The 22,355-nt window shown below is 48.5% G+C and overlaps 1 protein-coding gene across 19 annotated transcripts in view; it reads left to right on the forward strand.

The window, feature by feature from the left end:
- LOC146870056 (retinoblastoma-binding protein 5) overlaps window positions 1-22,355 on the forward strand; it is a 529,113-nt gene that overhangs the window by 222,117 nt on the left and 284,641 nt on the right. For all 19 annotated transcript variants that reach the window (XR_014968878.1, XR_014968866.1, XR_014968858.1 and 16 more), the window contains one exon: window positions 18,470-18,587. Coding sequence is in view for 16 of the 19 variants with exons in the window: in XM_085627556.1 (XP_085483682.1) it covers window positions 18,470-18,587 (118 nt within the window). In the remaining 3 variants the exon portion in view is untranslated. The remainder of the gene's footprint in view (window positions 1-18,469; window positions 18,588-22,355) is intronic.

The following is a 22,355-nucleotide window of genomic DNA, read 5'->3' on the forward strand; positions in this document are numbered from 1 at the left end:
GACGCAGAACCATGGAGAAATTCAGCACCCAGATCCGCAACAGCTGAACATGGTGATCTGGCTCCTGAAGTCCTAGAGTTTGGCTACCTAAACCTGCCACCGGACTGTATGGAGATCATTAAGGAAGCTAGAAGACCCACTACCAGAGCTTGCTATGCAGCCAAATGGAAGAGGTTTGTCATTTATTGCAATAACAATGACATTAACCCGCTAGACGCATCCATTCAAAACATAATCTGTTACCTCTTGCACCTATACCGATGCAATCTGGCCTACACCTCAATACGTATCCATTTAACCGCAATAGCAGCCTATCTCCAAAACAGGCAGCACCTCTCTTTATTCAGAGTGCCTGCCATCAAAGCCTTCTTGGAGGGACTTAAACGAGTAATTCCCCCAAGACACCCACCAGCACCAGTGTGGAACCTCAACTTGGTCCTCACCCGACTGATGGGTCCACCCTTCGAACCTCTCCACTCATGTGAGATTCAATTCCTCACCTGGAAAGTAGCTTTCCTAGTGGCAATCACTTCGTTGAGAAGAGTTAGTGAACTCCAGGCACTGACCATTCAAGAGCCATTCATACAGGTTCACGCTAACAGGGTCGTACTACGTACCAACCCCAAATTCATGCCTAAAGTTATATCGCAGTTCCACATGAATCAAACGATTGAACTGCCCGTTTTCTTTCAGAATCCACAAAATGTCGCTGAAAGAATGCTCCATACACTAGATGTTAAAAGAGCCCTCATGTACTATATAGACAGAACTAAAAACTTTAGGAAGACAAAACAACTTTTCGTTGCCTTTTCCCCACAACACAAAGGCAACGCCATCTCCAAAGCAGGTATAGCCAGATGGATCGTTAAATGTATTCAAATTTGCTATCAAAAGGCTAAACGCACATTAACGATTCCCCCACGAGCCCACTCAACGCGTAAGTTAGGGGCCTCCATGGCTTTCCTGGGAAACATTCCTTTACATGATATATGTAGAGCAGCCACATGGTCCACTATACATACATTTACCAAACACTATTGTGTAGATGTACACTCAAAACAGCAGGCAGCTGTAGGACAGGCTGTTCTCAAAACTCTTTTTCAGACCGCTGCAGCTGGCACTGGTAGCCGCCGCTAATGGGAGGTACTGCTATGTATTCTATGCACAGATATGAATTCAGCAGCCCACATGCCTCGAACTGAATATGCTACTTACCAGTATGCATCTGTTCTTGGCATGTAGGGCTGCTGACATTCATATCGCCCACCCTCCTCCCCGGCGCCTTTAGCAGCTGCAGCTCTCAGAATTACTGTATAGCATGGTCATCACTTTCTGTATCTACTCCATCACTGCCACAATGGCGAAAAACAATCTCTAGGAGAGGATGCCCATGCGCACTGTGGTCCAGGGGAGGAGTCACCTATCTCAGGATACTGCGAAGACTCTTCCAGGACAACAACGTGCAAACATCCGGACCCAACACTAGGCGGCGATCTATGCACAGATATGAATGTCAGCAGCCCTACATGCCAAGAACAGATGCATACTGGTAAGTAGCATATTCATATCTGATCGAGACATCCAGCCGCAGATTCCTTACCTTAGAATTTCCTTAGCATCAGGCTGGATCCCGGAAACTTTTGCTCGAGCAATACCCTCGCGCACAGATAGGTGGTGTCGGTCAGCTCCGCATGACATCGTCGGTGTCGTCCGCACCAGGAGTGACGTCCACGTTGGAAATGACGTCCCCCTCACCTATATAATCGCTACATCAGTTCTTTTCTTTCTGTGCCAGCTCACACAGATCCGTGAAGAGAGCCACCCTTGGTCACTTTTTGACCGGCTTTTTTTTTGCCCTTTTGTAGACTATTTTTGCTTTGTGGACCGAACCATATACTAAGAAAGTGGTATACCAACCCCGACTTGACTAGACACAGTGCCTAGAGCACTTAGAATCGCTGTCACCCCAAGGAACCAACCAAGGTAGTGATACAGGGGACCCACGGAGGATGGGTGGAGTGTGTGAACACAGGCGCGAGCTCCGTACAACTCTATGAGAAAGTCGCGGTTGGAAATTTAAAGATTAAGGACACTTCGGAGAGGACTTCAAGCAAATCCTTTGGAACATAGAAGGTTCTAAGGCCAGCACCCTTGTGAGTACCGAGGTACCTGTGTTACCTATCCCAGAGGAGCAGGGTGCATAGGGGTCAAGTGGTGTGGGAAACGCTCGTTGATTTCAATGGCGTGATGCAAAGAAGAGCTGCTGCGGGAAGATGAAAAGTGTCCGGTATGATCCAAGCCTGGATCGGAGCTGAGAAGAACCTGAAGGCAGAGGGAACAGAGTCTGGGTCACTTCACAGTGACCAGGGGCACGATAGACGAATGCCCACCGATTTCGGGTGTTTCAGGTAAGATGAGTTGAAGCTGGACTCTGCAGCCACGGGGACCAGGAGACGACGACCAAAGTCCGGAGGTGAGCTGTCCCACGAAGGATGTCGAGTGCTGGGGGGGTCAGTGTCCGGATTGAACACCAACAAGCCTTGGCAACTGCGACCCACGTGGGCAGAGGAAAGATGCTTCGGTGAGGACCAGCAAGGTCCTGGGAACTCTCCAAGCTATGGAGAGTCAGGGCACGTCTGGAGCAACCAGGAAAGCCCACTGAAAGTTAAAGGACCCTTCACAGGGACCCACAGGTTGACGGACCAGAGATCGCGTAGGGACCTTCAGCTGAATCACAAAGTACCAGCCCACGGAACACTCTTGGAGTGTAGGCCTGAAATCTTCAATGGAATTACTGCTAGGGGTCAGGACTACAAGTAGCCCAAAGCACACCCTCAGGGGTCGCCAAAAAGCATGTGCTGCTGCAAATGTACGCGGTGCACAGAGATTCGGGTTGCACAGGCCCCACGAGGGACACGAGCCTCAGAATTGCTGAGAGCACAGATCAACCTCAGAGACCTCGGGAACCCACCTCCTGTGTTGCAGAAATCTTTGGAGTCCTCAGGAGCTCGGGAGATGCAAACCGGTCAGATGCGTTTCAGGTGCCTGTCTCGCAGGGGAGTAACTCCTTTACTCCAAGGGAGATTCTTCAGTCATGCAGCGTCGTAGTATTTGGTTTCAGTAGCAGAGTTTAGTCCAGGTAAAATCTAAAGTACTGTAGTCAGGGGTTCATACTTTATACCCAAGGAAGGTGTGGGACAAACTCTGGGGACCCACCTATGGGAGGGTCAGGACAGAGGGGTGGCTACACCCATGTCCTTTGTCCAAGTTTGCACCAAAGCAGGAGCTGATGGCTCCTGCAACCGGTTTGAGCTGGACTATGCACAGGGACACCAAATGTGCCCCAGTGCAGACATCAAAGCACTCTGAGTGCGCCCACCCAGCCCCATTACCCTAAAGCCTGTCTGGGAGGTGGTCACACCTCCCTGTGACAGGAAACCTATTGTCCAGCCTTCCCTTGCTGGGGTTTCGTCCAGCAGCAGGAGGGCAGACTCGTGTCTGGCAGCATCCATTTTGTGATGCCCAGGTCGAGAAAGCTGGTACTGGGTGTACCGGTGTTGTCATAACTGGCGGGGAGGTATGATTCCAAGGTGTTTGACACCAAACACAACATGTTTCCATGCAGCCGCTTTAATGTTCGCATTTACCACGAGGTTATAATGCACTTAAGTATATATGGTTGGCTGCATCACAAACAACCCCGGAAAATAGGTTCCGAAGGCTGCAGAGGGGCTCTGCTCATGCATAGGCACCCTCTCACATAAAACCCAGCACCCTGCCTTCAGGATTGATAAGGCCTGCCATAGGGGTGACTTAAAGGTTTATATGTGCAGTGATTTAGGATAGATATAGTGAACCTATATCTAAGTAAGGGGTGCATGCACCACCTTACACAGGCTGCTGTAGCAGACCTGTGGTGTCATTTTAAATGGTCTTTCAGGGGTGGCATAATGCATGCTGCAGCCCCTGGGAGGCCTCTGGGGTACCTAGGCCCTGGGTACTTAGTATACCATATACTAGGGACTTATAAGGGGACCCCAGAATCCAATCTGGAGTGTACCTAAAGTACATGCACAACCAATTTAGGGAGAAAGCAGATAAACTGGGGTCCTGATTAGCAGGATCCCAGTCAGACTAGTCAAAAACCAGCAAAACACCAGGAAAAAAGTGAGAGTAACCATGCAGTCAGATTCCACCTTCCTACACAAGCCTCTACCTAACATAGTGCGTTCCCTTCCACCCTCCGGGGCAGGAAATCCAAGAGGCTGTATAGTTGGAGCAAGGAAATGTTTTCTTCCACCAGCCTTGCATTGTGGTCTTTGAACACTGCATACCTCTTGGGCCATTACGCCCACTCTTTGTGGGAAAGGGCTGCCTCAGGTCTCGGAGGAGGCCCGGGCCATTCTCTCCCAAACATTATCAGATGGAAGAGATGCAGCAAAGATCCCAGTTCGTTGTGGGCTTGATGCCACCGACTTGGTGGGTAGAGCAATGTCATCAACGGTGGCTGTACAACGCCACGCCTGGCTAACAGCGTCTGGCTTTTCTGGGGATGTCTAGGCTTCCCATATGACATGCCCTTTGATCGCACCTGTCTCTTTAGAGACATGGCCCTGGAGCGCTTTAAGGACTCACAGGCTACTGCCAAGTCCATGGGCCTCTCCATGACCACCTGTCCCTCGGCTTTGTCGTGTCGGCAATATCCCAGACACAAGACCGCGCAAGTTCAGCAACCTCTGTGCGGCTGTGTGCCCGGCTCCTTTTCACCCCGTGGATCTGGCAGCCAGAGGTCGAGTCAGTCCACTCCTTCCCCTGCAGCCTCCAAACTTTCCTAGTCTGGTATTTCAAGATCATAAGCGACCAGTTGCTGGCAGGATCAGCCATCACCTCCACCACTGGCAAAGCATCACAGTGGACAGGTGGATTCTTCAGATGGTCCAAAAGGGCTACTCCCTCCCATTCGAGACTACACCTCCCTCCATGCCTCCAACTTACGACCGGCTGACGGAAGACCACTTGAACGTGCTTCAGGAGGAAGTCAGGACTCTCTTGGCTAAGGGAGCTATAGAGAGGGTTCCGGTGCCAGAAGTAGGTTATGACTACTTTTTCAGCTACTTTCTGGTCCCGAAAAAGGACAAGGGCCTTCGTCCTATTCTAGATCTGCAAATCTTCAACTACTTCCTCAAAAAGGAAAATTTCAAAATGCTCACCCCGGCTCAGGTTCGGTATGCCCTTGACCCCAGAGACTGGGTTAGCGTTGGACTTGCCTATTTTCACATTCCCGCCCTGCTTGCACATCGGCATTACCTGCAGGTTCACGGTAGGCCACAAGCAAATTCAGTTCACAGTGATCTTATTTGACCTTACCAACCCCCCTCAGGTGTTCACCAAGGTGATGGTAGTGTTCGCAGCTCATATGCTCAGATCAGTGGTGCCAGTATTTCCCTAGCTCGCCCCAGACTGTCCTCTCCCACCTCCAGACTACGGCGAACCTCCTGCTTTCGCTGGGGCTCACTATCAATGTGCGGAAGTCACATCTGACTCCTCCCAGACGCTCCTTTTCATCGGAGCCGTTCTGGACACAATGCAGTTTTGGGCCTATCCTCCCGAGCGGCGAGTCCAGGGTATTCAGGCTATAAAACTGATGTTTCAGCCTCTATTCTGGATTACGGTGAGACTGACTCTGAGGATACTTCACCTCATGGCCTCCTGCATCCTAGTGAATCATGCCAGATGGCACGTGTGTGCTCTGCAGTGGGACCTGAGGTTCCAGTGGGCGCAGCATCAGGGGAATCTCTCTGAAATGGTCCAGATCTCTGAGACAACTGTACAGGACCTGCAGTGGTGGCTGATCAACCGTGATTTTGTCTGAGGCAGAACCCTCTCCCTTCCCCAACTGGATCAAACAGCAGTGACAGATGCGTCACTCCTGGCCTGGGGCGGCCATCTGCGAGAGATGGAGATCAGAGGACTTTGCTCTCAGGCGAAATCTGGACTCAACTTACTGGAGCTCCGAGCAATTTGCTTGGCATTGAAAGTTTTTCTGCCTTCCATCAAGGGGAAGCAGGTTGAAGTGTTCACGGAACACCACCACCACCATGTGGTACTGAAACAAGCAGGGTGTGGTGAGGTAGTGAACCCTTTGTAAAGAGGCCCTGAATCTCTGCACATGGCTGGAACAGCAGGTCATATCCCTTGTGGTTTAACACCTGGCAGGTTCCCTGAACGCCTTGGTAGACAAACTCCACCGTAGATGCCTAGCGGATCACGAATGGCGTCTCCATCCAGATGTGGCGCAAGGTCTCTTTCAGAAGTGAGGAGAGCCTTGGTTAGATCTGTTCACCTCTGCCAAGATCGCCTAATGTCAGCAGTTTTGCCCCTTTTTTTTTGAGTTTCAAAAACCTTTATTAATATGTTCAGAAAGCATACAAAAAACAGCTCATTATGAACAAGAAGAGCATGAGCATGAGATTGCATCAGGAAGCATATCCTCCGGACAGTGACACAATACAGCAGTTTTCTCTGAGTGCCTATCCTAATGCTCCAAGTAGCAGTCTTAAGTCCATGGGGTCCAACCTGACCTCTGTCTTTCAATGCTTGGTATGGTCCAACATAGTCGCATGGAACAGAATGGACGCAGCTGAGCATCCAGAAGAAAACAAGAGATGGGGGGGAAAGGGAAGGAGGGGAAAGGGGGGGAACCTCTCTGGCTGTGTCGAGATAGCTTAGGAAAAATACTTTGGGGCGCCGATGATGAGGGGGAACCCCTCCCCATTGGACGCCATCCACAGCGCATTCACGTCTACCCCTCCACCGCAGGGCCTTGGTCGCTACGCTATTCTTGCAGAAACCTTCACAGAGGTTCCCATATATCCAGGGGTTGCTGTTGTGTGGGCATTAGGTCCCAATACTCAGACAATTGTGTATAGCAGAATGCTGCATCCGACAGCCAGTCATCTCTCCGCGGCCTACGCCCCCAGCAGAGCGACACGCGTCTCTTAGCCAGCAGCAGCATAGCAGCGAGTCTTCTGATGCTCTTAGGTAGAGGTTTAACATAGCCCAACAAGGCACATAGCGGGGTGCGCTCCACCCTGTACTCCTGCATCTCATCAAGAACATCAAATACACTCCCCCAGAAGTTCGCAACCTCTCGACACTCTCATGCGAGGTGCATGAATGAGGCCTCAGACATTCCACAACGCACACAGCACACGTCCGGACTCAGCCCCGCCTTATACATCCATACCAGGGTTGTATAGAGTCTGTGGAAAAACTTGAAATGGACAAATCGAAGTCTGTAGTTGGGTGACGGCTCCCTAGATTGGGATCAACAGTAGGCCCACACTCCTTCCTCAAACGATGTACCCGGGCACTCCTCCCAAGCAACCTGTGCCGAGGGCACCAGCACAGGGTAGTCTTGCTGCATACCAGTGTACAGGCGCGTTATGAGTTTGCGGGGAGAGGGGTTTGATAACGCTTCCAAAACCTGAATTGTGGGTGGAGCCAGCCGGAGTTTGGCGCACTTTAGTTTGCAAGGTGGCACTCACTCGGCGACGCTTTTAGCCTCGAGTGGAGCTCAGGCCTCTTGTACGCCTTTCCTGTCCAGAGTGCTCAAGAAGATCAGTAGCAACGGGGCCTAAGTCATTCTTGTGGCTCCGGACTGGCCATGGAGAGTCTGGTATCCCAATCTTTTCCAACTGAGCATCGATCCTCCGATCAGACTGTCCTTTCGGGAGGATCTTCTGTCGTAGCAGCAGTGGCGGGTCCTCCATCCAAACTTATCAACTCTACGCCTTCTTGCGTGAACATTGAGAAGCGGCAGTTGATAGCATTAGACCTGCCTCCCGAAGTCTGCTATGTTATTTTGGCAGTTAGGCATCCCTCTACCATGACCATGTATGCCTGCCGGTGGCAAAAATCTGTAAAATATTGTACAGAAAGGTTTATTGATCCTCTTTCTGCTTTCCTCTCTCTCAAGTCCTCTTTATTTCGACCCTTGCTCTGCTTTGGGCACGCTGAAAGGGTATCTGTCAGCCCTGTCTGCCTTCTTGAGGCTGCCAGACCAACCCTCTTTATTTAAATCTCCTATTGTAAATAAATGTCTTAAGGGGCTTTACATATGTTCCCACCTGCCCCTTTCATCATACCTCAGTGGGACCTTAATTTGGTTCTCGCCTTCCTCATGTGTGTCATTTGAACCTCAGCACAACTGCCCCCTCTGGCTGCGTATCATCAAAACAGCCTTTGTGGTGGCATTAACTTCTGCCAGGAGGGTGAGCTAATTGCAGGCTCTGACATCTAGTCCTCCTTACATGACCATTTTCCCTGATAAGTTGGTTCTTCGCACTAAGGCCTCATTTATACTGCAAGCAGTAACACCATTCCACGTGGGACAATCAGTCACCTTGCCCACTTTCGGTGCTCCTCTGCACCCCTCTCAAGACGAGAAGCTACTCCACAGTCTGGACCTAAAAAGAGCAATGTCGTTCTACCTTGACTGCACTAAAGAGTTGCGGTTCGGCGACCAACTCTTCATGGAGTACGTTGGATCAAAGAAAGGTTGTGCGGTGCAGAAGAGGACTGACTTGTGATGGGTCATCCTCTGTATCAAAATTTGCTACGCTCTGTCCAAGAAACAGCCTCCTGATGGCTTATGAGCTCATTCCGCCAGAGCCAAGTCTGTGACCACCGCATTGCAAAGCGGTGTTCCAGGCCTTGATATATGTAACGCAGAAACGTGGGCATCACCGCCCTCGTTCACTGAGCATTACTGCCTGGATAGTCACCTCCGGAGGGATGGCTTGGTCTAAACTAGTCCACAGTCCCTCCTCTGGTGATGGTATTGCTTGGGTATCTATTCTAAGGTAAGGAATCTGCGGCAGTTTTCTGTAATCGATGGACAAGTGATTTACCCTTGGTAACGCCTTATCTAGTAGAGAAATGATCTAGCCACATATTCCTTGCCCATCCATCCTTCCCGCGAACAGGTTGGTATGGTCAGGGCTGATCCCTTTCAGGGCCCTAGTTGTTCAAGACACACCACTGTCAGTGCAGTTCATGGCTGCACGCTCCTGGCGTGGAAAATCATGAAAGGTAACTGCTGTCAGTGCGCGGAGGTGGCACCTATATAGGTGACGCAGATGTCGCTTCCTGCGCAGACAAGGTCACACGGAGCTGACCGTTGCAACATACTGGCGCACAAGGGTATTGCTACGGTAAGGAATCTGTGGCTGGATCATGTCTCTACCAGATAAGGCGTTACCGAAGGGTAACGTGTCCTTTTTGTTGCCTTCATTTCTTGTCTACTCTTGTGATTAATGCACAAAAATGTAGGGCAAGAGGCTTCTGAGTACTGTTGTTTAAACTACCAGGTGTTGCAAATGATAACTGCATGTTCGAGGCATACGAGCTGCAGAATTTATACTACTGCATAGATCGCCATCTGGTGTTGGGCTCGGATGCTTGCACCTTGTTGTTGTCTTGGAAGAAGTCTTTTGTAGTCACAAGATAGGTGACTCCATCCTTGGGTGATAGTGCGCATGGGCATCGACTCCATCCTCAGATTGTTTTTTTCCGCCATTGGGTTCGGCTGTAATTTGCTGCGCTCCGGGTCGACGTAATTTGATTCCCCTTCGACACGCAAAAACTTTCACCGCTCGACGGTATTGTTTCGATCGTGAATCTCTCAACGCGTATCCAGTTTCTAAGACATTTTCAAGTCCGGTCGTCGACGTGGGCCGTTGGGCCGATCGGCACCGTCAACCAGCATATGGAAAGGACTCCATTCAAAAAATGCAAGTGTGGGGCTAAATTCCCACACACAGATCTCCACGAGGTCTGCAACCTTTGTCTCTCACCAGGACACGAGAGTCGACACTGCCATGCCTGTGACTCTTTTAGGTCCACTAAGACTATACGTGATCGCCGGACTCAACGACAAAAAATGTCCAGGTCAACCGTTCCGGCGCCGGAGAACATCTTCAAAGCAGGCTCCGATGATCCAATCACAGGAGACGAACAACCCAACATCTCCGAAGCCAAGTAATCGGGATCAGAAGACCGTATGATTACTCCAGGTCAACGGAACGTGAGTACTGACGTCGACGCCCCTGCCCCTGCCCCAAAAAACAAAAGGCTCTGGTAACACCTTCACCTTCGGGTCTGGGTCGACACCGAGAAAAAACTTCAGAAGCCCCGCCTCGAGGCCTGGCTCCGAAGCATCCAAAGCCTTCAGGCAGCTCGGGATCGAGCCAGCCACAACATGGTGCCGAAAAACCATCATCGGCACCAAAACATAAACCCAAGGTCCCGTCGACACCAGAATCATCGGCGCCGAAACCCAAGGTACTAGACTTTTCGGCACCGAAACAAACTCAATCGAAGCCTTCGGATCCAAAAAACCAGACTAAACCTTCGCGGTCGAAAACTCCACCTTGGCAAAAGGAGACAAAAACACCTTCTAAAGCTAAAGAAGACAGGCCAAAACACCACTCAGATCCGAAATCCTCAGCGCGGAAAAAAGACAACAGATCCAATGTACTTTTCCATCCAGATCCACCGGATCCTAGGCAAAGAGCACTCCATATTGACCCCATTACTAGTCACCTCTATACTACCTAAAAAGAGGAAATTGGACACCTCAGAAGCACCTGAGAGACCCTCTAAGAAAAAAGACTCATCCACCTCACCTATGAGGCCTTTCTCTCCACTCCAACAGCCTCTAAACACTATACCTTCCCCAGCACACTCTCCAGTGCCTGTTTTTTCACCACAAGAGGAGGATGAAGACATAGGGGGTGATGATGATATACACTCACCACATAATACAGATACTGATGATGACACCCAAAGTATCCCACCTCAGGACCCTTGGGACAATTATGATGTCCCAGATGTACCAGAGCCAGATTCATATCCCTCAAGACCATCCCCTCCAGACGATAGAATAGGGTTTGCGTAACTAATAAATAGAGCTGCACAATTCCATGGGGTCCAACTACATTCAGACCCTCTAGAGGAGGACTTTTTACTAGAGACATTCGCTCAGCCTGAAAAGACAAGAAACACTCTCCCTTTGCTCAAAGGGATGATTAAACATGCCCCTGAGGTTTTTAAAGACCCTGTTAGGGCTAGGGTTCTTAATCCTAGAATTGAGAAAAAATACAAGCCAGCTCCAGGCGATCCAGCTTATATAAAAGGTCAACTCCCCCTAGAATCATTGGTAGTAGCAAATGCCCGCAAACGGGCAAATTCCCAAACCACAGGTGAGGCCCCTCCACCAGACAAAGAATCTAAGTTACTGGACGCATCAGGGGAAAGAGTTGCGTCTCAGGCAGCAAACTTTTGGCGCATTGCCAATTCATAAGCCTTACTAGGAAGGTACGACAGGGCTCACTATGATGAGCTTGAAAAGCTCATTCATCACCTTCCAGACGAACATAAGACCAAAGCAAATTATCTTGTACAAGAGGGAAAGTTAATTACAAATACCTCAAAATGTGCCCTTGATGCAGCAGATACAGCATCCCGCACAATAAATACAAGTCTGTTATTGTGTAGACATGCGTGGCTGCGCATATCTGGGTTTAAACAAGAGGTGCAGTCTACCATCCTCAATCAACCCTTCGATCAGGAACACTTGTTTGGACCCACTGTGGACACATAGTTAGAAAAGATGAAAAAGGACACAAACAGCCAAATCCATGGGGGCTCTACAAGCAGCAACTGGTAGAGGTTCCTTTTGTCGCTCCATTTATAGGGGTGCCTCCAAAACCATTGGCACAGACAACACCTCTTCCACTTATAAAAGCCCCACCCAGACCTCCCCTAACAGAGGTTACTTTAGAGGGAATTACAGAGGTAATAACAATAGAGGGAGAGGACATGGTTCTAATACCCGCCTCCATTTCCCCCGGACCATTCCACTCCAGTCGGGGTAAGACTATCACAGTTCTTACCTGTGTGGAATTCCATCACCATAGACAGGTGGGTAAAACAGATTATCCAGTATGTTTACTGCCTGGAACTTATTGCTACTCCTCGTCACAAGATTTCAACCCCAACACTCACTTCCAACTTGAGTGTTTATGCAGCTCATAGGGATGATGGCCTCTTGCATTTTCATTGTCCCTCATGCAAGGCTTCAGATGCGCCCTTTACAAGAATGCTTAGCACGTCAGTGGAACCAGGCTCAAGTTCAACCTAGAGATCTGGTTTTGGTGAACAGCCGCACGCATCGCTCTCTGCAGTGGTGGAACACACAAAACCTTTCCAAAGGGCGACCGTTCCTAGAGCCAGTTCCACAGATAGTGCTAACATCGGACGCATTCCTGTGAGAAAGTGCCATCCTTATTGCATGGTATGCCCCCACTTTTTGCTGAATTGCTGAATGTACTTTGACTGAGTGTGCCCTGGACTCCTGCCAATCGGGTGCCCAGGGCCTATGTTACTTCCCTAAAAACCTACAACCCAAATTGGCAAAGCCTGGCCACATGTCAGCCCCTGGTAAATGGTACCCTAGGTTCCCAGGGCCTTGTGACCAGGGAAGGCCTCTAAGGGCGGCAGCACTCATTGTGCCACCCTTAGAGGCCCTGTACCCTAACACACACACACTGCCCTTGCAGGCTGAGTGTCTGGGTACAAGACAAAACAAAGAGTCGACATGGCACACATCCCTGTATGCCATGCCCACCACCTACACTGCCATGGCATACATCAGCCACCCTTCTAGCTGAGTGCCCTATGCCAGTGGTGTGGGAACAGGAGCATGAGCCCTGTGCCCCTACAGTACCCAGGTCCATTCCTGGGCACTGTAAGTGCAGTGCTGCCATTTGAGTACATGGTGCTGAGAGCTCGTCAAACACGAACTCCACAGCACCATAATGGCAACACTGAAGACTGAGAAGTTTGGTATCAAACTTCACAGGTGCCACATGACATCTTCGACGAGGGTCCCGATGTTCCAGAGGCAGAAGACTCGGAGGATCTTGACATCGTCTCCGAAGCCGATGACTACGACTCCGATGACAACATCACTCCATTTCAACGAGTGAGTACAAATGCCCCTACCCCGGCCCCCTGAGAAAAGAAGGCGGCTCCGGTCAAAACTTCACCTGAAGGCCTTAGTCGAGACCGAGGGAAAACTTCAGAAGCCCGCCTCCAGGCCCGGCTCCGAAGACAAAGGAGAAGCCTTCCGGCAGCTCGGGACTGAGCAAGCTGCATATCCGTACCCAAAAAAACACAGTTGGTATCGAAATTGGGAATACACCCTACTCCCGTTACGTCCAAAAAGGCCTCGGCATCGAGCTCTTCGGCACCGAGAGACCATAAGGCCTCAGATCCGAAGAAACATCGAAAAACTTTGGATCCAAAAAAGATTTCCGACTCGACATCGAAGCCAAAGGAGCAGAGGACCTCTCCTACGGCTCCAGAGCACAAATCGAAACTGCGTTTGGAACCGAAAAAATCGGCACCGAAAGGAGACAACACGGAGGAAGAACTGTTTCAATCAGATCCTATCGATCCGAAACAAGACATTACATGTGGACCCTAAAAAGGTCATATTGTCAGCCTCCCAACAAAGAAGAGGAAATTAGATACCTCACACTCTCCTGAGGTACCTGTCAAGAAAAGAGACTTTGCAACTTCACCCCTATGACTCTCTTCTCCTGTTCTTCCTACTAAACCTTTGTCTCCTACAAACTCTCCCATACACTCTCCTAGACTCTATCCATGCTCACCCTTACCACCATAGGATGAGGATGACTAAGGTGGCGCACTCCATAATGATCCTTTAGATGACGCTGATGATGACACTACTATACCACAGGATACATGGGCAGATTATAACGATCCTTCAGATCCTCCAGACCTTCCTGATCCAGATGCATACCCAACAAGACCATCTCGATCAGATGACAATATAGGGTTTGGTCAGCTTATTAATAGGGCTGCACAATATCATGGTGTTCGACTACATTCAGACCCCATGGAAGAGGACTTCCTACTAGATACTTTTGCCCAGTCACAAAAGACAATACATACATTGTCCATGCCCAAAGGTGTAATTAAACATGCACCTGACATATTTAAAGACCCTGTCAGGACTAGGATTCTCAATCCTAGGATTGATAAAAAATATAAACCTGCACCCAATGATCCCACCTACATTAAAGGACAACTCCCTTTAGATTCTCTGGTAGTGCCCAATGCAAGGAAACGTGCTAATTCACAAAGCTCTGGTGATGCTCCACCTCCAGACAAAGAGTCTAAACTGCTAGACACATCAGGCAAACGAGTTGCCTCCCAAGCAGCCAATCACTGGAGGATAGCTAATGCACAGGCACTACTTGCCAGATATGACAGGGCTCACTACGATGAGCTTGAAGACTTAATTCAACATTTGCCTGACCAGTACAAGGCCAAAGCCAATGATCAGGTCCAGGAGGGCAAGTTAATTAAAAATGCATCCATCAAATGTGCCCTCGATGCAGCAGACACCGCTTCTAGATCTGTCAACACCATTGTCTTACTATGCAGACATGCATGGTTACGCATTTCTGGTTTTAAACAGGAAGTGCAAACAACTATCTTAAATCAGTCGTTCGATCAAGAACACCTGTTTGGCCCAGCTGTGGATACAGCTTTAGAAAAAATTTAAAAAGATACAGAAACTGCAAAATCTATGGGAGCATTACAGTCTCAAACACGAGGCTCCTTTAGTCGTTCCTTTTATATGGGCGCATCCAAAAACATTAGTACAGATACTACTTTCTCCTCCTACAAAAGCCTCACACAATCATCCCCCAACAAGGGATATTTTAGAGGTGGGTACAGGGGAAATATTAACAAAGGGAGAGGCCGAGGTAACAACAATCTAACCTACCCCACTACCAAATAACGACTTCCCTCCGCTCCCTCCAGACCATTCCACTCCGGTCGGAGGAAGACTCTCACAGTTCCTACCTGTCTGTAACTCCATCACTACAGACAGGTGGGTAAGACACATTATCCAGTATGGATACTGCCTGGAACTTACTGAAAATCCCCCAAACATACCGCCCAAACAACGTCCAATGTCCATGGAACATCTAATGCTCCTCAAACAGGAAGTTCTCTCACTGCTTCAAAAGTATGCAATAGAACCAGTCCCTCTCCAGCATCAAGGTACCGGGGTTTACTCCCTTTACTTTCTCATCCCCCAAAAAGACGGTACTCTCAGACCAATACTGGACCTCGGACCTCTCAATATGTACATACAGTCGGATCACTTTCACATGATCACTCTTCAACAGGTCCTTCCACTGCTTCAACAAGACTACTTCCTTGCCACTCTAGATCTCAAGGACTCCTACTTCCATATTCCTATACACCCTGCTCACAGGAAATATCTAAGGTTTACAGTGGACGGGCAGCACTATCAATTCAAGGTCCTCCCATTTGGAGTAACCACAGCACCCAGAGTCTTCACAAAGTGTCTGGCGGTGGTAGCCGCCCACTTGCGGAGACAACAAATTCATGTGTTTGCATACCTGGACGACTGGCTGATAAAAGCCAAATCCTACAACCAGTGTTTTCATCACACTCACCAAACAATTCATCTGCTCCACAATTTGGGGTTCACCATAAACCTCACCAAATCACATCTCCAGCCCTCCCACGTACATCAGTATCTAGGGGACACAATAGACACTTCCAAAGCTCTTGCATACCCCAGCCCAGCCAGAATAGCCAGTATGCAAGCCCTCATCACAAAATTTCAACCCCATCACTCACTACCAGCTCGAGTGTTTATGCAGCTCATAGGAATGATGGCCTCTTGCATTTTCATAGTACCTCATGCAAGACTTCAGATGCGCCCTTTACAGGAATGCTTAGCACATCAGTGGAACCAGACTCAAGGTCAACTTTGAGATCTGGTGTTGGTGGACAGCCGCACAAATCGCTCTGCAGTGGTGGAACACACAAAACCTTTCCAAGGGGCGTTTGTTCCTAGACCCAGTTCCACAAATAGTGCTAACAGCGGACGCATCACTCACCGACTGGGGAGCCCATTTCCTAAACCACACGATTCAGGGCAGGTGGACCTCTCAACAAAAAGTGCTCCACATCAACCACCTGGAGTTACTAGCAATCTTTCTCGAACTAAAATCATTCCAAGCACATCTCAACAACAAAACTGTTCTTGTCCGCACAGACAATATGACAGCAATGTATTATATACAAAAACAAGGAGTAACACATTCTTTGCAGCTTCCTCAACTAGCGCAAAACATATGGAGATGGGCCATTGGCCATCCCACAAAAGATATACCTTCTAGCAGAACATCTTCCAGGAGTACACAATCAGTTTGCGGCTCTGCTCCATCGTCAGGCACAGCAGGTACACGAATGGGAACTTCATCCTGTTCTTCATCCATTCTTTCACATGTTGGGCCATCCAGACATAGATTTAGTCGCCGCAAACGCAAAATGCCCAACCTTCGCCGCCAGGTATCCACACCCATTGTCCATGGGCAATGCGATATGGATGAATTGGTCAGGCAGATTTGTGTACACTTTTCCGCCACTCCCACTCATTCCATTAGTAGTGCGCAAGCTCAAACAGTCTCTCAAAATGATCCTAGTTGCTCTAACATGGGCCCGGCAACCATGGTTCACAACACTTCTGGAACTCTCAGTCGTTTCACACCAAAAACTACACCTCTCCCCAAAGCTTCTTACACAGAACCATGGAGAGATGAGGCATCCAGATCCAGCTCAACTGAACCTGGCAATCTGGCTCCTAGAGTTGGGTTACCTCAACCTCCCACCGGACTGTATGAACATTATTAAAGAAGCTAGACGCCCTATTACTAGAGCTTGCTATGCAGCCAAATGGAAAAGATTTGTCATTTACTGCAATAACAACAAGATTGACCCACTAGATGCTTCGATTCAAAATATTATTTGCTACTTACTGCATCTACAAAGATGTAATCTAGCATACACGTCTTTAAGATTACATCTTGCAGCCCTTGCCGCTTACCTACAAACAGACAACATTTGTCATTGTTTAGGGTACCTGCTATTAAAGCGTTCATGGAAGGCCTTAAAAGTATATTTCCTCTCACAATCCCACCCTCTCCAGGGTGGAATTTAAACTTTGTTCTTACTAGGCTCATGGGTCCTCCATTTGAACCTTTACACAAATGAGAACTGCAGTTCCTTACATGGAAAGAAGATTTCCTAGTCGCAATCACCTCTCTGAGAAGAGTAAGTGAGATCCAGGCTTTAACCATACAAGAACCATTCTTACAAATACATCACAATAAACCTTTTAAAAAAAAAACTGTTTATAGCTTTCTCTCCACCTCATAAAGGAAACCCCATCTCCAAAGCTGGGATTGCTATGTGGATCGTCAAATGTATTCAAATATGCTACCACAAAGCAAAACGTACATTAACAATTCCCCCCTAGAGCGCATTCAACACGCAAACTAGGGGCTTCCATGGCATTCTTAGGGAACATTCCCTTAGACGATATTTGTAAGGCAGCAACATGGTCTATGCCACACACCTTCACTAAACACTATTGGGTAGACGTGCAGGCAAAACAACAAGCTTCTGTAGGCCAGGCTGTTCTTAAAACACTTTTTTAGACCACTGCAACAGATACAGGTGACCACCGCTAGGGAAGAGCACTGCTATATAGTCTATGCACAATTATGTATTCTACAGCTCCTATGCCTCGAACGGAAAATGCTACTTACCAGTATGCATCTGTTCTTGGCATGTAGAGCTGCAGAATGATGTACGCCCACCCTCCTCCCCGTAATCTCTATGTTCCAGTGTTATCTTACTTAGATACATTACACATGGACATTTTTTCTGTTTCTTACAAACTCCATCATTTCCCATCATGCCGAAAATCAATCTAAAGATGAAGTAGATGCCCATGCGCACTATCTTCCAAGGGAGGAGTCGCCTATCTCGTGATCACAAAGACTTCTTCCAAGACAAAAACAAACTGCAATCATCAGAGTCCAACACAAGATGGCGATCTAGGCACAAGTATGTCATTCTGCAGCTCTACATGCCAAGAACAGATGTATACTGGTAAGTAGCATATTCCTTTGCAGTGTTGTCAGGAAACGGGTGTGGCCTTCTTAGGCATATCTTGGGCCCAGGCATTTATTATATATATATTTTTTGTAACAAATTAAGCACTACACACCTGCAGGTGGTATGCGATACCAAAAGGAATCACCAGCATGTAATAGGTTTGGAAATGTATCTTGTCAGTAGTCTGGCAGTCTAAAAACACCACAGTGTTGAGTTTGTTTGAAGGCGGCAGATGCTTACAAGTAAGCGGGTGGCAAAGCTTTTGATGGATTACGAACATCAGAGTGCAAGGCTGTTTTGGGCTTCAGACTGCGTTTTTCCTCATCTTTCTTTAAACTTAAGAAATGATATTATTTCTGATATTCAGGAAAATTGGAGTGCTTTTGCCCCAGACTTCAAAGAGCTTGATGAGAATGTGGAATATGAGGAGCGCGAATCAGAGTTTGATATTGAAGATGAGGACAAGAGTGAACCTGAGCAGACAGGTAATTACTGAGACAAATTTTGTTTAACCTGTGTTGCATTTACAAAGTCTGTGTGGGGCCTTTTGATTTATCCGTGGGACAACCAGCAGATACTTCCAATATATTGTGTGGTTACTTTTATTTATCGCAGGTGCTCTAGGGGACGAAGTACTGGTACAAACAGCTTGGGTCAGCAGTTTAGATATGGCATGACCACTAATTAACACTTGGCATACTCAAAGTAAAGTCTGAGCTCTTCTGTTTATAAGAGTTACAAGTCCCCACCTTTATTTGTTTACTTCCTGCTAGTAAAAAGATCAGAATTGCAAAACATAAATATACAATCTATGAAGTTGATAGTGTGATATCTGGCCTCTGTCATATTTTGGTAGCCATAGTTGTATTGTAAGAAACATTTGGCAAGTTTGAACAACTTACAAGGATCCACCATTTTGTTAATATCCACACGTTATTCTTCATGGACACTATTCTCTTGCACATGGTTCACTAGCAAGCAACAAGTACATGTAACATCACACACTATTCTGCCTACTGGATAAAGTAGGAACCCCCAGTTTTGGGTGATTGGTGACCCTCTCCAGGGTTTGAGGTAGAAGGCTTGTACTCCTCAACTATCATTAAGCTGACGTCCACTCCCAGATATAGTGGAAAAGGTGGCTGTTGGGTGGTGCGAGAAAGTGCCTCTCTTTGGTTGGCTAGCCCCACCCACTTTTTGCCTGGCTTGATGTGCTTTCAAACGTAGTGCACAGGGTACCTGCCAACCAGGTCCTCTGTGCCAGTGCTCCTTCCCTAAAACAAATTCCTAATTGGTATTTCTGCCCCAGTAAGTCCCTAGTAAATGGTACTCTGAGTATCTAGGGCCTGGGAGCTGGAGAGGATCACCTGGCACCATACCACACTTCCCTGGCAGCTTGTATGCCCCTGTGAGGTGGCCCCTTGGGTGGAGAACCCCTGCTCTCTAGGACCAGAAACAATGCACATTTTGAACGAAGGTGTCGCACCTCCTCCCCAGGATGGGCCCAGAGCTCAAAGGGGAAGCTTCATAGGCCTGTCGCTTTTGTAATGCAATTCCCCCCCGCCTCTGCTGATAGCAGCAGATGGCAGCCCTGGTTTCCACCCCTACTTTGGGCAGAACAACCAGAGGGGAAACTTGGAAAGGCTAGGAGGTGTGCCCACCTTAGACCAACTCCACCCCTCAGATGGAGGAGGCAAAGTTAAGCACTATTTTCAGTCACCACCATCTTGAAGATGATGGGACTCCTCCAATCAGGTCTAGTTCTATGCCTCTCCCACAGGAAGGTAGCATAATTGAGGGTATAGTCACCCCAGGTAAGGTGACCATTGGCCCTATATCCTACTCCCCTAAACACCCCAGACATCTAATATTTAGGAGGCTCCTTCAGACCTAGAAACCTAAGAAGGAGGGCAAAGACGATGCCGTGCTGCAAAGCCTGAAGACGACTACTGACTTGGCCCCAGCCCTACCGACCTGTTTCCAGCTTCAAAGTCCCTGCGAGACGCCGACGCCTGTCCTGCAGCCAGAGACTTCCAGATACCAGAGGAAGACTGCCTGAACATTGAAAAAGACAAGAACTCCTGAAGACAGCGGTTCTGTCCCCAAGAATCTAACACAAAGAACTCTGGTGCCCTGCGGATTCACGAGTCCTGCCCACTCTGCCACCGACGCTTCAGGCCCGTGTCCAGGTGGACCACTGATTCAGAACAGGTTCTCCACCGAACCTGACCTCAAGACCAGCGTTGGCTGACCCCTTCTGTACTCCACGACGCAGTCTGTAGCCGGACTCCAGAGGCTCCCCCTGACCACGACTGGCTCCGGTAAGAAGACTCCAAAGTCTAAAGGCACCCCGGCACCCAACGCCCCAGTGCTCTGGTGAGCTGAATCGACTGTGCCCCTACAACCCCCTACATCTCTACTTATCTCTGTTGTTGTTGGTCCCCCTGCTGCAACCTCCTGTGCAACGCCTGCAGCCTGTTTGTTGAAAGAAAAGTCTCGATTAAAGAGCATTGGGCACTGAATTTGCACAATGCACCCGGCCGATCCTGTGCTGCTAGTGGTGTATGTTTGGTGCTGCATTGGTGCCCCCCTCTGCTTGTTCTAACCCACAAAGCTTGGCCTCTGCAACCAAATTACCTACCTGCAAGCAGTATGGCTTCGAGCATCCCCAGTCTCCAATAAAACGCATCGGACTGAACTCGATTTTGACCTCTGTAGCAGGCCGCCCCTGTGCTGCTAGTGGTGCAGTTTTGGTAATCACCTGACCTTTGCCCCTTGCTGACATTTGGTCCAGAAGACTGGAACTGACTGGAGTTTACACTCCCTGGGGCCCAAATAAAAGAATCAGCACCTGTGGAGTCTTGTGGTGTAACCTCTTTGAACCCCACTCTATTAGGGTGCCCTTATTGCCTCCACAAACCTTTGAGGAGTGCCTCCTGCCATCACCTGAAATGTAGATTGTAATTAAGGTAACTCAATGAGGCTTTGCTGAGCTTTGTGCTCCAAATCGTTTCTAAATCTGCAGAGCAGTTGTAGATTTACCAGTGGTTGAAACCCTGACTCATAACTGGCTTTGTTCTCCCAAGTCAATTTAACCGCAACTGTGGCCACTCCACCCATTAGTGTGGGAAAAATGAAAACAACAATTGTCAGTTCTTGATATTAAGCTTTTTTTAATGCATGTTTGTGGTATGTGTAGCTGTAGCTATACGTGCTCTGCATACTCCTGCCATCTTGTGTTGGGCTCGGACTTTTGCAAGTTGTTTCTCTTCAAAGAAGTCTTTACAGTCACGAGGTCAGGTGACTCCTCCTTTCGGTGATAGTACGCATGGGCATCGACTACATTGTTAGATTGTTTTCCCACAGAGGGTGAGAATGGAGTTAGTAAGAGTAGAATAGATATATCCATGCGTATGTATACAATAAGAAACTGCAACAGGTACAGGTACCCTGGGAGGCTGGTGGGCACATGTGAATCTACAGCTCTACATGCCAAGAACAGATGCTTACTGGGTAAGTAACATTCTCTTTCGAGTCCCAAGGTATAGTGACTCCTCCTATGACTGGTCATGGGCATTGCTCCATTGTTCATTTGTTTTCTTTCCTCTGTCTGGTTTGGACCTGTTACTGATCCAGCTCTGAGTCGATGCTTCGTAGTGTTTGTTGTCAGACTTCTTCAGACTATCCTCTCTCATGGGCATAGACACTTTATCAGTGGTCAGTTTCCCCTCGTTGCGACATCTGTCAGGCTCAGCATCTGGGTTTCCACTCGACACCCCAAACGGGATTTTTTGCCTCATCTTCAATTTCGGTTTTTGTTGGAAGGTGAAATCTGACTACATGGTTGCCCCCACTTTTTTCTGGTGTTTTGATGGTTTTTGACTAGTCTGGCTGGGATCCTGCTATACAGGACCCCAGCCAATCTGCTTACTCCCTTAAACGACATGGTGTGCACATTAGGTGCACTAGTGATTGGATACTGTGGTGCCTTATGAGTCCCTAGTATATGGTACCTTAGGTACCAAGGGCATAGGTACTTAGCAGGCCTACCAGGGGCTGAAGCATGTATTATGCCACCCCTGGGAAGCAGACTAAATCTGACACCACAGGCCTGCTACTGCAGCCTGGGTGAGGTAGTGTTAGCACTCCTCACTGAGATATAGGTACACTATATCTCTACCTGCACACACATATAAACCTATCAGTCACCCCTAAGGCCTGCCCTATCAATCCTGAGGGCAGGGTGCTTGGTT

The sequence above is a fragment of the Triturus cristatus genome, chromosome 1_1 (genome assembly GCF_964204655.1).
Source record: "Triturus cristatus chromosome 1_1, aTriCri1.1, whole genome shotgun sequence".
Taxonomy (NCBI): Eukaryota; Metazoa; Chordata; class Amphibia; order Caudata; family Salamandridae; genus Triturus; species Triturus cristatus.